Source organism: Chiloscyllium punctatum, chromosome 22, assembly GCF_047496795.1.
Source record: "Chiloscyllium punctatum isolate Juve2018m chromosome 22, sChiPun1.3, whole genome shotgun sequence".
Taxonomy (NCBI): Eukaryota; Metazoa; Chordata; class Chondrichthyes; order Orectolobiformes; family Hemiscylliidae; genus Chiloscyllium; species Chiloscyllium punctatum.
In genome coordinates, this window is record NC_092760.1 from 39,144,906 (window position 1) to 39,161,590 (window position 16,685).

At 38.8% G+C, this 16,685-nt stretch overlaps 1 protein-coding gene across 1 annotated transcript in view; it reads left to right on the plus strand.

The window, feature by feature from the left end:
• The window catches only part of LOC140493883 (anoctamin-9-like), a 199,356-nt gene extending 197,261 nt beyond the window's left edge, over nt 1-2,095 (plus strand). Inside the window, exon 23 of the mRNA XM_072592877.1 lies at nt 2,008-2,095. Coding sequence (XP_072448978.1) covers nt 2,008-2,095 — 88 coding nt within the window. The remainder of the gene's footprint in view (nt 1-2,007) is intronic.
• The last annotated feature ends 14,590 nt before the right edge of the window (nt 2,096-16,685 follow it).

Below are 16,685 nucleotides of genomic sequence, written 5' to 3' on the forward strand. Positions count from 1 at the left end.
TGAACACTGAACAGATGTTACCCTTGAGGAACAGTCTTGAACAAGAGCTGATAGATATAGAGTGAGAGGAGATAGATTCAAAACTGAGATAAGGAGAAACTACTTCCCTCAGAGGTTTGTTAATCTGTGGAACTCATTGCCCCAGAGTGTAGTGGAGGCAGAATTAGTCAACAGATTAAGAAAAAAGATATGTTTCTGATAAAAAAAAAGCAGGATAAAGGGCTATGAAGACCAGACAGGAAAGTGGAGTTGAGACCAGGATAAGATTAGTCACATTAAATGGCCGAGCTGACTCAAAGGTCTGAATTGCCTCCTCCCGCTCCTAATTCCTATGCTGAATATACAGGTTTGAGAAAATAAAGGGGAAGGGGAGGAAGGACAAAAATGGAAATCTTGGGAGTATAATGTAGGACTGATTAAACAACCAATGTAATGATGTAATGGGACAGGTAAAGAAACAACAGTGGGAAGAGAGGAGATAAAATTGCTGGTGTTGCATCTCTTGGCACTATATTATGGGACGTATATTGAGTGGGTTGAAGAGTGAACCAGAGTGACACATAGCACTGGACGAGTGGAAGATGTGTTTGGCAATGGAATCACAATGAAGTAGTAGGGAATGGGGAGGATTATTTAATGAATGTCAAAACCAGTTGCTGGAAGGTAAGGACAAGAGGCACTCTTTGAGACTATGGAAGCAATAGGAAGGGGGAAGAGCAAAACTGCATGAAATAGACTGATTCAAGAGTCCTGTCAACATGGTTGAAGGGAATCCTTGATTAAGAGAAAAGGAAAAATATATCAGAATCACTGGTATGGAAGGTAGTATCACTGGGCGAGAACATTATTAATGGAATAGAATCCTAACAGAAAGCAGACTGAGAAGAATTGTAGTTTAATTAGTTCAGGGAGACAATTGGTATATAGCAGATATGGATGATCTGTCCCTATGAGGTCAGCATTGGTTGAATATCCCCAATTTTATCAGGGTTGGAATGGAGCCCATGCATGGAGTAAATGGACCCAAAGAAGTTTATCTGGCTGCTCTTGACTTGGTACTTGGTGCCTTTTAGTACTAATCCTTCTAGGACTGCTCTCATTAGTAGACTACGTTTGTAGTCATGCACTGCCTTTGTTTTACCTATGACCACAATACTGTAAACTATGTAAAGGTGGTCAGGTACAGTCTCAATAAACAAATCTGTGCTATTGGAATATATCCTGGCTAACCGAGAGCATCAAAGGTAACCATCTGAAAAGTACTATTCAAATGAGCTTTTGTGATTTTTCTGCTTAATGGACAGACTAGCATTCACGCTTCACATTTAGCTTCGAAAAGAATCTTCTTCTGGATGATATAGGTTTTATTTTCCCAGCATCAGTTATTTTGTGTAGAGACCTTTTATGTGAAAGATTGAGATGCTTTGGGCCTAGACATACTTTTATGGTGACTTCTCTCTTTAAATCACGCATTGTGGAGCTACATTGTGGGCGGCACGGTGGCACAGTGGTTAGCACTGCTGCCTCACAGCGCCAGAAACCCGGGTTCAATTCCCGCCTCAGGCAACTGACTGTGTGGAGTTTGCACGTTCTCCCTGTGTCTGCGTGGGTTTCCTCCGGGTGCTCCGGTTTCCTCCCACAGTCCAAAGATGTGCAGTTCAGGTGAATTGGCCATGCTAAATTGCCCGTAGTGTTAGGTAGGGGTAAATGTAGGGGTCTGGGTGTGTTGCGCTTCGGCGGGGCGGTGTGGACTTGTTGGGCCAAAGGGCCTGTTTCCACACTGTAAGTAATCTAATCATCAATCTGTATGGTGGGTGAACTTCAATCTCGGTCCATCTTGTTTACTTGTGCTCAAAGCTTACCCTGAATATACACACTACACCTTCTTGAAGGATCAATGATTTAGGTTGCATCATGCTGAAATTGGTAATTGTGTTAAATTCATTTGGGTTTTTTTGAGACTATCAACTGGTTCAGATATAATACATGTCTGTTTTACCATAATAGGTATGGTTTGAATCTCATGAATTGTGGCCATACTGTGATCTGTGCAAACCAGCAGGCTCGGCAAAGCTGGACCACTGGTATCTACTAAATAGAAAATTTTGAAATATCAGGTTGAGCTTGTACATTCACACTGCAGTGTGATTCTGCCAATGCAAGGAATTGGAGATTTGTTATAAATTGTGAGACAATCTCTCATAGACTGTACCATAGCAGGCCACTTCCTAAGTTTCATGTCTTTCAGGACACACAGTGGTAATATATTGGCAATAGCTCCAATATCAAGTTTTAGTTTTTGGTCTGTGTTGTCCTGCCTTTTTAAGATATATGGCATCAATTGTTGTAAAAGTTTTTGATCACCTTATTCCATAGGCACAGAATGTGAGATTAACAGTATAGAAAGCCTAGTAATCTTCTGAAATTTGCCTTTTGTCTGGTTGACTCTGAACCTCACTGCATTTGCATTTATGCATCTTTTTAAAGACTTTCCTTGCTGTCACTGTTGTGTTATACTGTCTAGTTGGTCACCATGTTTTGTTTTAAGTTTTGGCTTAGCCTTTGGAACGAGATCTCCTACACATGTATGCCCAATGCTCATTGGTACCACATGCTTTATAGATACCAATAAAAACTGAACAACTTTTGGAAGGTGCAACAAACTATATCTGTTTCAGATTTTGGTGCAATTTGCTGACTGTAGCAAAAATGTTTGCAGCTATTACAGCATATAATTATGGCTGGCCTCCCACTATACTTGCATCCATCTACAAGTAATGTGTCAATGCTATAGTATTTTTTCTTTATGTCCAAAGATTCTTCCTAAAATCTTTAATTGATGTGGTGGCAATTACAAATTTAATGAACCTATATGACTGTTCCCTTCTGTCACATTTGTGCCCATTGTTGTGACATCTTCTGAAAAACTATTCAGAAGGTGGATAAATCACCTGGACAAAATGGACTACACCCCAGAATTCTAAGGGAGATAGAGAACTGGAAAATCGCTAACGTGACACTCCTGTTTAAAAAATGAAGTAAGGCAAAAGATGGGAAATTATAGACCAATTAGCCTAACCTCGGTCATGGGCAAGATCCTAGAATCCATTGTGAAGAATGAGATTTCTGAATTCTTAGAAGTGTATGGGGAAATAGGGCAAAGTCAGCATGGTTTCATCAAGGGGAGGTCATGCCTGACAAATCTGCCAGAATTCTTTGAGGAAGTAATGAGCAGGTTAGACCATGGAGAGTCAATGGATGTTATCTATCTGGATTTCAAGAAGGCCTTTAACAAGGTGCCACACAGGACGCTACTGAGTAAGATAAGGATCTATGGTGTCAGAGGCAAGGTGTGAGCATGGACAGAAGCTTGGCTGTCTGGCAGAGAGCAGAAAGTGAGAATAAAAGGGTCCTTCTCAAGATGGCAGCCAGTGACAAGTGGTGTTTTGCAAGGCTCAGAATTGAGACCACAGCTTTTCACTTTATATGCTGACATTCGAGATAAAGGAACTGAGGGCATTCTGGGGAAGTTCGCAGATGATACAAAGATAGGTAGAGGGACAGGTAATATTGAGAAGGCAGGGAGGCTGCAGAAGTATTTGTACAGGCTGGGAGAGTGGGCAAAGAAATGGCAGATGGAGTACAATGTGGGAAGGTGTGGGTCATGCACTGTGGTAGGAAGAATAGAGACATGGACTATTTTCTAAATGGGAAGAAAATTCAGAAGTCTGAAGAGCACAGACTTGGGAATTCTATTCCAGGATTCTCTCAAGGTAAACTTGCAGTTTAAGTCAGTAGTTAGGAAGACAAATGCAATCATGGCATTTATTTTGAGAAGATTTGAATATAAAAGCAGAGATGCACTTCTGAGGTTCTATAAGTCTCTGGTCAGACCACATTTGGAGTATTGTGTTCAGTTTTGGGCCCCATATTGCAGGAAGAATGTACTGGCTCTGGAGCGCATTCAGAGGAGGTTCATGAAAATGGTCTCAGGAATGAAAAGCTTAACATATGAGGAACATTTGAGGACTCTGGGTTTATACTCAATCGAGTTTAGAAGGATGAGAGTGGATTTAATTGAAACATTCAGAATATTGAATGGCCTGGACAGAGTAGATGTTGTGAAGGTGTTTCCTTGGTAGGAGAGATTAGGACCTGAGAGTAAAGGGAATATTTTTTAGAATGAAGATAAGGAGAAACGTCTTCAGCCAGAGAGTGGTGAATCTATGGAACTCGTTGCCGCAGAAGGCTGTGGAGGCCAGGTCATTGAGTGTATTTAAACCTGAGATAGATAGGTTCTTGACTGTCAAAGGGATTAAAGCGGGAGAATGGGGTTGAGAACCTTTTAGCCACGATTGAATGGCAGAGCAGACTTGATGAGCTAAGTGGCCTAATTTCTGCTCCTATATTTTATGGTCTTTTCTTATGGTCTTAAGACTCTTGCGGTTACTATCTGTTTAACAAGTTAGAGCATTTTTACCATTAATTCTTACCCTGAGTTCATCGTCACAAACTTTCCACATCTTCTAAATTTTCTGTTTATCCATGAAAAGATGGGATTTGATAATGCAAACCCTGTCCTTACTAATAACGAGCAGAGTCTTCAGAGCTCTTTTATCAGCATCATCTATCATTCCATCTGTAAAATGGAATTATATACATTATTTGAACGATTGAAATTCTGTGAAGGTGTCATTGTGCCCCAATCCTTACAAGATTTCTGTTATCTACAATTAGATTGTTCATCCTAATCAGTGTCTCCCTGACTGTTTCAGCTTGGATGAAAAACTGATTATTTTCTTAAGAGCACAGACTTTGCAGCTGCTGTTCTGCTAAACTGTTTATTGTGTAACAACTGCCAGGAGCAAAGCATTCCAGTCTTCAGCTTCTTCTCTACTGGGCTTGGTGTTATAGCCTTTTTGTTTTCTTTAAGTCCTTTTCTCTTGACATAACTTACATTCCATTCAAAATTTATTGCTTTCTTGGTGTTAGTGCAGCTTTCATTGAGAAGGAAATAAAAGCAAGCAAGGAAGGATTGAATGAATCTGAAGAAGTGGGGGAAGAAAATTGGTTATGAAAATTCGAAGACATTTCTTCTCCTAGAGGTAGTGAATGTCTGCAATTTCCTACTCAGAGAATTGCAAAGGGCAGACTACTAGAAATAATTAAAGAGAAGGTAAATATATTTTTGAAATATCAAGGAGTTGAAGGCTAACAGCTAGCATAAGAAGCCTGGTGCAGATCAGCCATGATCTTATTGACTAGCAGGGCAATCTTGAGGGGCTGAATAGTCTATTTCTGCTCATATTTCTTATATCTCCCCTATTTTAGACAATCACCCAATCTCAAAAACTAACCTCAAAATCTATAGAGGTAATATTATTACATTGTGAAAGGAAAGTGTGGGAAAATCAAGAATTATAAAAAAAAGTATTGCTTTAACCTTGTGAAGTGATTCGAATTTTCTTTCCCTTTTAGGATATTAGCATCAAGAAGTACAGCGGCTTCACACAATACCATGTGGCATCAACAGTTAACTTCATGAAAAATATGAATATAATATAAACATGTTTACTGGAAAAGGATGACTAACAACCTAGCTGATAACATAGTGCCTTTTATATTACTATACAATTCAACAAAAATATGTGAAGCAAGCCACGTTTGAAAAATATATTGCTGAATCCTGTCAGTAAAGCATGTACCACTCAGTCATTGAACCAGACTGCAGCCAAGAAAAGCAAGGTGGCTTTATTCAGTTTGGTGCCAATCAAGCTGATCATTGTCGATGTTTCTTCATGGCCATGGTTAAACGTTTTCCTAAGTTCTAATATTGATACACATTAGACTTATAATAGGAAACTTTTACTGAACCTTAATTTTTAACTTGATTTGAATAAATCCAAGAGAATATGAATTCACTGTGCATTTTATCCATGGATCTGTCAGACCCCTGGTTGGGTAAAAATGTCTGATACATCACGGTTCAGAGCACACCTGCTCCAATATCCTACAATCAGCTAGAAAATCTGGAAAGGTTGTAGCTCCCAATCTGGAAAACCCCAGAGCCTGTTTGCACCAACCAAAAAAAATCCTGGTAAATTCAGGAGATCACAATTTGAAGAATCCTATAGAGCTCCCAATCCCTGAAATTATTTGGACCTGTGATAAGCCAAAGTGCTAATAGTTCTAAAACTAAATTGTTTATAGCACAATCAGCAGTTAAGTGCAAGCTTTCACCTCTGATTACAATGAGAAATCAAAACATGGATAACAAATGCTGTTATCCCAATTCAGGAAGCTTTTGTTTTTTTTAATCACTTTATTGATCTACAGGCTATATATATGGTGTGCAGTATTATTGCACCCAAAACGAGATACTATCCTTTCTTCTGCATACCTGCTTCGTACAAGCCATGTTGTTTCAACAGAACAATGAGAATATTGTATAACTGATTAAATATTAAATCTAACTATTTATTCTTGGAATGTGGACAGCACTGACAAGGCAGAATTTATTGTTGACCAAAGTTGTCCCCAGAGCCATTACAGGTCAACTACATTACATCAAACTGTGGTTAACTGTAAACCAGCCTGGATAGGTAGTGTAAGCTAACTCCACTAAAGTTTATTAATGACCCTGATAAATATTTATGAAAATATAGCAAATTTCCTGTGACATTTTCATCATTGAAATAGAAAATAATTTTGAGATAGTCATCAAACTCATCCAAACAAATGCAGACCAATCGCATACAGGTAGAATCAAGATTATTGTTAGCCTAGGACAGTACCTAGGCAGAAGTGGGTATTTCAGATGCTGGAGATTAGAGGCAAGATTAGAGTGGTGCTGCAAAAGCACAGCAGGTCAGGCAGCCTCCAAGGAGCAGGAAAATCGATGGACGTTTTGGGCAAAAGCCCTTCATCAGGGCTTCCTGATGAAGGGCTTTTGCCCCAAACGTCCATTGATTTTCCTGCTCCTCGAATGCTGCCTGACCTGCTGTGCTTTTCCAGCACCACTCTAAACTAGGACAGTACCTAGGCTCCTGAGGCAGACTGTTTCCATTACAGTGTGTGCAGATCAGTATTTCGGGTGTAATTTTAACTTGATTTTGCCCTCCATTGAAAGCACTGTCTTGATGTTGAATTGTTTCATACATAGAAACAGAATCTTTGCCAAATCAATTGAGCTTCTTATTATAACATAGGAACAGGAATTCAATCATGGGATTTGTTACATCCAAGCCCAACTCTGCCTTCACACAGAGATCATAAATCCAACCTCTGACCTGCCCTTATGGTTACAGTATTTAAGTGGCCAGTTAAGTTTCTGATTAATGGTGATTGCAAGTAATACACAGTGGATTCTGCAATGGTAACACTGTTGAACATCAAAGTGAAATGGTCATTGACTGATACCTGTGTCAATGTTACTAGACATTTATCAGTCCAAATTTTCACTTTCTAGTCATATTCACAAGGTTGCAGTCAATATCAAAAACCTTGTGCACAAAGACCATTTATGCTGTCAACTTATAATCTGGTTGAGATCAGCTAACGTGGGACAACCTGGATATTAGACTCTGGACATCCTAGTTTGTATGACTTAGTGCTGTAATGAAGTTTTCCTTACTCTTTGACCATGGAAGCCAAAGGTGGGGGGGGGGGGGGGAGTCAAAAGTTTGAAATTTTACCATTTAAGTGCATGACAATGCAGTGGCATTGTGCATTGAAGAAATATTGTTAATTCATTTTGGTTCAGGAGGCAGATCATATGCTGGATTTCTAATGTTTCACCATAAATCTTGACTAAAAACATCAGAATTAGGATTAATCGTGTTGATGTCATCCCTAAGAGCTAGGTCTTTCTTTTCAAAACTGCATTTTTGTGCAATGCTTAAAATCAAATGCTGAGTTACCTGAGGTAGAACAATAAAGGCTCCAACAGGCTAGTCCAGGTAGGGAACAACTGTAACAGACATGGTTCCTAGTCCTGATTGCTATGTAGTGGTCCTTTACTGGGAAATGAAAATGATGGGGTAGATAAAGTGGGCTTATTTAGAAATCCTTTCACAGTTAAGTAAACTATCAGCACTGAATTTTCAAGGAAGTCATGTGGGCAGGCCTAGATCTGATCTCTTGCAGCAAAGGAAGCTACACTTCTCAATGAAAACAGACTGCACTGTTTTATATTCTAGTGCAGCTACTAAGTGGAGTGGAGTTAGATCAGTTAGATACTAAGATAGCAGTGGAGTTAGATCAGTGGTGTAAGGCTGATACTAAAAATTGTTCACTTCACAAAGGACTCCAGCAACTCAAATCTTGAAGGCATTAGCCAAGTTCTGGGCTTACATTGAAAAAACAATGTCTCCAGTCTTTCGAAAAGATGCATCTGCTCCCTTTAAATGACCTCCCTCTCTCACAGTTTGTGCTGCAGTAAGACCCCACATATTAGTCCCTAAAGGCTATGTAATAAGTTTCCCACTAGGGATTTGTGTCACATTATTAACTCGTAGCTGATGAAAATGACACCCATCAAGTTGGTGGACAGAATCTCCTTTACCTTTATTTGGCAGGAGGAAGAAAATCCAAACGTTATTCTCTGCTATAAGATAGATGGATCATACTAGTTGTGAAGAAAATTGTGAAATAAAATATACTTTATTGTAGATAACCACCCTTGGACCAAACATGACTCTTTAAATTGACAAATCATACTTGATTGGACATGTTGATTTAGCTTTTAAATATTGCTGCAGTTAGGATGTTAATATCCTGTGCATTTCTGCTGTTGTGTAGAACAGCTGATTGTTGTGATTTCTACCATGTCAATTTTCTTGGCTTATGATTTGTAGCTGCAGTCTCATATCGCAGTCTTTTTCTCATTTACTTATTTATTGCTATAATTGTTATTATAGAAAATACAAATATGATGTAAAGTAGCAAGTACAACTAATGTTAAAATAATATAAATACATGCCTGTTGTATTTTTGGATCTCCTATTATTTTGATTCTTGTACATTAAATTACTGTCATGTATTAAATTGAAATTATCCATCCACACCATCAAATATATATTTCCTTGCCCTAAAGTTTACATAACTTTTGGATATAGGTTTGCTTGCTGAGCTGGAAGTTTCATTTACAGATGTGTCGTCACCATATTAGGTAACATCGTCAGTGAGCCTCTGGATGAAGCACTGGTGTCATGGCTCATTTTCTATTTATTTGTTTAGGTTTCCTTGGGGTGGTGATGTCATTTTGTGTGGCGATGTCATTTCCTGTGTGATATCATTTCATGTCCTTTTTTCTCAGGGGGTGGTAAATGGGGTCCAAGTCAATCTGTTTCTTGATAGAGTTCTGGTTGGACTGCCATGCTTCTAGGAATTCTTGCGCATGTCTCTGTTTGGCTTGTCCTAGGATGGATGTGTTGTCCCAGTTGAAGTGGTATCCTTCCTTATCTGTATGTAAGGATACTAGTGAGAGAGGGTCATGTCATTTTGTGGCTAGTTGATGTTCATGTATCCTGGTGGCTAGTTTTCTGCCTGTTTGTCCTATGTAGTGTTTGTTACAGTTCTTGCATGGTATTTTGTAAATGACATTAGTTTTGCTTGTTGTCTGTAAAGGGTCTTTCAAGTTCATTAGCTGATGTTTTGTTGGTGGGTTTGTGGGCTACAATGATGCCAAGGGGTCTGAGTAGTCTGGCATTTCAGAAACCCTAGCACTCTCCCCTACATCAAAGACAACTTGGAAATGACTGCCAGACTACTCAGCCCACAAGCCCACCAACACACTAAAACATCAGCTCATGAATTTGAAAGGCCCTATACAGAGAACAAGCAAAACAAACATCATTTGCAAAATACGATGGCATTCCAACCGGAACTCTATCAACAAACACATTGACTTGGACCCCATTTACCACCCCCTGAGAAAAAGAACAGGAAATGACATAACCATAGGAAATGACATCACCACAGGAAAAGACATCACCAACTCAAGGAAACCCAAACTTATAAATAGAAAGCAGGAAACACCAGCAGTGCTTCATCCGGAGGCTCACTGAAGATGTTACCTAAATGACTAAACGACTGAAAATGAACCTTCCAGCTCAACGAGTAAACCTACATCCAGAACCTCAATCTGAGCTACAAATCTTCTCAAAACTTGCTTTACATAACTTTCAATACTATGCCCAGCAAAATAGCAACAAACTATGTAACTACTCAGCTAAGCTTTCAAAATGCAAATGATAGAGGACCATGTAAAACCCCACTTCATGCTTAAAATCTGAGCAATTTTATTTTAGAAAATAATCATCTTAAAATTGATGTTCTTCTATAGCATTGCATGAGGATTCAAGAGTGCAATTTTTAATCTTCCCATTAGAAGGCTCAAAATAATTGGAACGTGGCTGAGCTAAGATTGATATGGTAGAATGGTTGGAGGGGAAAAGTATAGTAAGTTGGGACAATCTAGAGGTTGACAGGATGTGCAGATAGGGAAGGACAAAAATATTAATGGTAGAGTATAGAGATATGTGGAGGAAGAATGGGTGAGAGGAAAGGAAGAAAGAATTCAAGATTGCTAGAGGGTGTCACAGGAGTTCTGTTGAAGCCAAATGTATGAATGTGCAAATAAAAGGCCAATAGAAAGATGAGGAGAGAGACTGGGAGGGAATATAGGTGTATGATATGGGAAAAGGGAAAGGGGAGTCCTTGAGGGAGGGGTCACAACTGGAAAATGTAATACAAAGGATGTGTAGATAGAGAAATTGGGATGAAGTTAGTGACAGAACAGAAAAGTTTGGAGATACAGTAAAAACGTTAAACCTTAAATAGGAGTAGGCCAGTCAGCATCCCAAGTCTGCCCTGCCATTCTATGAGATCATGTCTCAGGCTTCAATCTCACTTAACACCAACCCCTCAAAGATTTTTGAATATCCGGGAATATGATTAAATACTTTTAGTGATCTAGCCTTCACAACTCTTTGGGGAAGAGAATTCCAGACATTCACTACCCTCTGAGAGATGAAATTCATTCTCATCTCAGATTCAAGTGAATGTCTCCTTATTTTGTAACTTTATGCCCCAGGTTTTGATTTTCCACTATTGGAAACATCAGCTTGTTAAGTTTCCTCAGAATCTTGTATATTTCAACGAGATCATCTTTTCATTCTGATAACCTCGAATGAATAAACAGTTCTTGATAAGTCAGCCTCTTCATCCCAGAAATCAACCTGGTGAATTTGTTTTGAACTGACTCCAATGCCAGTAATATGTTCTTTCTTAAATACAGGGACTGAAACACTACACAGTACTCCAGGTGCAACCTCACAAACATGCTGTACAGTTAAAATAAGACTTCCTTGTTTTTAAACTCTAAACTGTGAGTAATAAAGGGCATGATTTCATTTAATTACTTGCTGCACCTGCATTCTATTTTTGGTGTTTCATACATCTGTGTTATATTTCTCTCTATTTCAATTGTAATCTGCCTTTTAATTCTTCTTACCAATTCTTCCTACCTCTCACTCAACTACATTAAATCAATCTGTGAAGGTTTTCCCCACTCAATCTATCTACATTCCCTTGTAGATTTCCTGTGTCTTCATCACAAGATGTCCTCCCATCTATTTTTGTATTAACAACAAAATTTGGATAAATTGCACTCTGCCCACTCTCCAAATCACTAACATAAATTGTAAATAATTGAGGCACTAGGATTAAGCCTTATGGCACCCCGCTAGTTATGTCTTTGCAACCTGAAAAAGACACTTTAACCCAGACTCGCTGTCTTTTGTGTATTAACAAATCCTCAATCTGGTATATGATACACAATACCATGAGTGCTTATCATGTGCAGTAAGCCTTTATGTGGCACTTTATCAACTGCCTTATGAAAACCCAAATATATTACATCTTCCAGATCCCCTTTATCAACTTTGCTTGTTACATCCTCAAAGAACTGTTAAGAAATTTGTCACAAAGTTTCCCTTTCACAAAATCATGTTGACTCTGTTTAGTTATGTTTAAGTTTTTCTAAATTATCTTGTTATTTCTTCCTTAATAATGGGCTCTAGCATTTTTATAATAACAAGTGTTAGCCTAATTGACCTGTAGTTTCCTGCTTTCTGTCTCCCCTCTCCATAAACAGGGGCGTCATGTTGGCATTTTTTCAATTGGCTGGAGCCCTCTAGAAATCTTGTGTGTTCTGGAATATTTGGACTAATGCCTTTACTGTCTCCACAGCAAAAGCTCTTGGATACAGGCCATCAGTGCTGGCGATTTGCTTGCTTTCCATCTCATTAATCTGTCAAATACTTTATCCCCATGATAAAGAAAGTGTAAGATCTTTATTCCCATTTGCACCTTGCTTACTCGATGTACTTGGGATGTTTAGAGGGTTCTCCAAGATGAAGGCACTTGCAAAATAGTCGATTAAAATTATCTGCCATTTCTAAGTACTCTGTTATCAATTCTCCTGCCACATCGGATTAAATTATCTGCCATTTCCAAGTACTCCGTTATCAATTCTCCTGTCACATCCTTCAAGGATCCCACGCACACTTTAGCTAATCGCTTATGTATCCATAGACACGCTTACTGCTTGCTTTTTTTCTCGCCAATTTACTTCAATTATCAATTTCTTTTCCATTTGGTCCTCAGCTACGTTTTCTAAATAAATTCCCGATCAGCTAGCCTACCATGTGTTGCCATTTTGTACATTTTTCTTTTAAATGGATACTCACCTATTTTGTTAACCATGGGTTGTTCATCCTTCTCATCAAGTCCTTCTTTTTGACTGGATGCATTTTTGCTGAGCATTGTATCTGCTTAAACATCTGCCACTGGTTATCTATTGACCTTCCCTTAGCTTATATACCTAGCCTGCTTTAAATAACTCTTTCTTTATACCACTGTAATTGCCCTTATTTGGTTTGAGGGCACTAGTTTAAGACCTGGGTTGTTCTCCCTCAAACTGACTTTGAAATTCTCTCATGTTGTGATTGCGACCCTTAGAGGATCCTTAACTATCAGATTTCTTATTAATCCTACTTCATTACATGTTACTGGATCTAACATAACCTATTCATAAGGTGGAGCTGCAAATAACTTGTGAGGCCTTGCAGAGTGAAACATTCCATGAAATGGAATGAAACTGACGCTTAGCTAAAAAAAACGTAAGATTCAGCCTATGTGTTTGAATGCTTACAGTTTTTATAATAAAATGGCTGAATTGATAGCACAAAGAAATAAATATGTATAGCCATTTCAGAGATGTGGTTGCAAGGTGAAGAATGGTGAAACCTAAATATTCAAGAATACTAGAACAGTTCAGGAGGACAGGAAGCTATGAAATGGTGTTGAGGTATCTGCTAATAAAGAATAACATTAATACAGTGGCCATGATGTGGAGGTGCCAGTGTTGGACTGGGGTGGACAAAGTTAAAAATCACACAACACCAGGTCAGGTCCGACAGGTTTATTTGAAAGTACTAGCATTCGGAGCACTGCTCCTTCATCAAGTAGCTGTGGAGCAGGATTGTAAGACATTATAACAAAATTTATAGCAGAATTTATAGCAAAAGATTACAATATCATGCAACTGAAATGATATTTTGAACAAACGTAGATTGGTGTTAAGTCTTTCATCTTTTAGAATGGGTTGCAAGTTTTGGTTCATTAATATGTAAATCTTACAACTTCTTTTAAATCATATTCTCGAGATAACTTAAGGTTTTATTTAAAAAAGATGACATCTCAACTCAGACAACGCATTAAAGGTGTGAGGTTAGAGTCCATATGCATCCCAATCTTGAGTCAGACTGGTTCTATTTTCAAAGTAGGAATTTATAAAATGTTACATGGATTGACTGCTTGCATTGACTACTTGCAGATTGTTTGCTTTTTGAGCAAAATAGAATGCGTCGGCAAATACAATTCTGCAAATGCACTGATATGTGTATGTGCGTGCACGAGAGAGAGAGAGAGAGAGTGCATGTGAGTGTGTGCATGTGAGAGAGTGTGTGTTTATGTGTGTGCATGCTTGGTAGAGTGTGGATGTGAGTGTGATGGAGTATAAGTCTCACGCTCTCACATGGGTTTTTTTTAAAATAAAACCTTGTTACCTCGAGAATGTGACTTTAAAGAAGTTCTGAGATTTGCATATTAATGAACCAAAACCTGCAACCCATTCTAAAAGATGAAAGACTTAACATCAATTGAGGTTTGTTCAATATTTCATTTCAGCTGCATGACACTGTAATCTTTTGCTATAAATTCTGTGTCTTATGATCCTGCTCCACAGCTACCTGATGAAGGAGCAGCATTCCAAAAGCTAGTACTTCCAAATAAACCTGTTGGACTATAACCTGGTGTTGTATGATTTCTAAATTATTACAGTAGTGAGAGATGATCTTAGGTCAGAAGATCAATGTGTAGAATAAGTTTGCATAGAAGTGAGAAATAACAACAGTAAGAAGTCACTTGTGAGAGTAGTTTATAGGCCCCCTAACTGTAGCCACACTGTAGGATTAGAGTATACAGGAAGAAATAGTAGAGGTTTGTAAAAAGGATGATTTTCATGGATCATTTCATATAGATTGGACAAAATTAGATTGGTAGGCATGGAATATGAGTACAAAGAATTAATTCAAAATAATTTCATAATGCCAAAAAGTTGGTAATTGGACAAAGGATGTGTGGATTGCCTAGTCTTTCCCCAAGACAGTTCAGAGGCAGGAGGGTTGGTGACAAAACAGCCAGCTGAGTAATATTAAAGGTTTACCAGCATACAAGCCTGCCATCAGGATCCACTGAAGCCTGCCCAGTAAGCCAAATGATGTCTTTCCGTTCTGTTCTAATTCTATGATCAGAAAAGCAGAGCCTGCAAAGAAATGGCAAGGGAGGGGCTGAAGGAAAGAGGAAATAAAGGCAAAGACAGAGGATGGTTCCATCAGGAGAATTTGCCTAAAGTTGTGGTGAATCCTGATGGGTCTTTCCTCGCCTTCAGGATTGTGGGGCAGGAGGGGCAACAGTGATTTTCTTCCAAAAGCAATAGGCATTCCCTTATATTAGGGATTAGAGTGGTACTGGAAAAGCACAGCAGTTCAGGCAGCATCCGAAGAGCAGGAAAATCGATGTTTCGGACAAAATCCCTTCATCAGGAATAGAGGCAGAGTGCCTGCAGGGTGGAGAGATAATTGAGAGGAGGGTGGGGGTGGGGAGAAAGTAGCATAGAGTACCTGGGAGTTGCAGTGGGAGAGGGACTCCCTGAGATTCTTGTAGAGAGAGGAGGAAAACTTCTTCAAGGCAGGCATCCTTGCAAGAGGATTCGCAGTAGAGTTAAAATCAACTAGGTAAAACAATGACTGCAGATGCTGGAAACCAGATTCTGGATTAGAGTGGTGCTGGAAAAACACAGCAGTTCAGTCAGCATCCGAGGAACAGGAAAATCAATGTTTCGGGCAAAAGCTCGTCATCAGGAATAGAGGCAGAGTGCCTGCAGGGTGGATAAATAAATGCGAGGAGGATGGGGGTGGGGAGAAAGTAGCAAAGAGTACCTGGGAGTTGCCGTGGGAGAGGGACTCCCTGAGATTCTTGTAGAGAGAGGAGGAAAACTTCTTCAAGACAGGCATCCTTGCAAGAGGATTTGCAGTAGAGTTAAAATCAACTAGGTAAAAACAATGACTGCAGATGCTGGAAACCAGGTAGTTTGTTTAGTGATGTGATTAGAATTTGGAGGAAAATTATTATATTCAATAATATCTCACCAATTTAAACCCAACCATTTTTTTTCTCTTCTTCCTACAAGTGTGAATCACATTTCACCACATTATGTTTCATCTGCCAATGTTTTAAATGTAATTTGCATGATATAAGTAGCAAAGCAAAATAAGTTCATGATGGCTCCATGAATGGAGTAGAAACCAGTTATTGTCTTTGCATATGTATATAGATATGATGTGGAGTTGGGTGGACAGAGTTAAAAAATCACACATCAGGTTATAGTCCAACAGGTTTATTCGTAAGTACAAGATTTTGAAGTGCTATTCTTTCATCAGGTAGCTAGTGGAGCAGGATCATAGGACATGGAATTTATAGTAAAGATCAAAATGTAATAAAACTGATGCAATGTATTCAACACACCTAGATTGCTGTTAAGTCTTAATTACTTAGAATGCGTTGCTGGTTTCGATTCCTTAGTGCGTAAATCCCAGAATTTCTTTCAAGTAAAGTTCTGGGATTTACATATTAATGAATCAAAGCCTGCAACTCATTCTAAGTGATTAAGATTTAACAGCAATCTAGGTTTGTTCAATACATTGCATCAGTTGTATGATACTTTGATTTTTTTTATCATAAATTCTGTGTCCTATGATCCTGCCCCACTAGCTATCTGATGATGAAGCAGCGCTCCGAAAACTTGTACTTACGAATAAACTTGTTGGACTATAACCTGGTGTTGTGTGATTTTTAACATGGAAACATATAAAATAGGAGTAGAAAGTGGTGGATGTGGGCATAATTACAACGTTTAAAAAGACATTTGGATAAGTATGTGAATTGGAAAGATTTGGAGGGATATGGACCAGGAGCAGACAGGACTAGTTTAGTTTGGGATTGTGTTCAGCATGGACTGGTTGGACTGAAGTGTCTGTTTCCGTGTTGTATGACTCTAT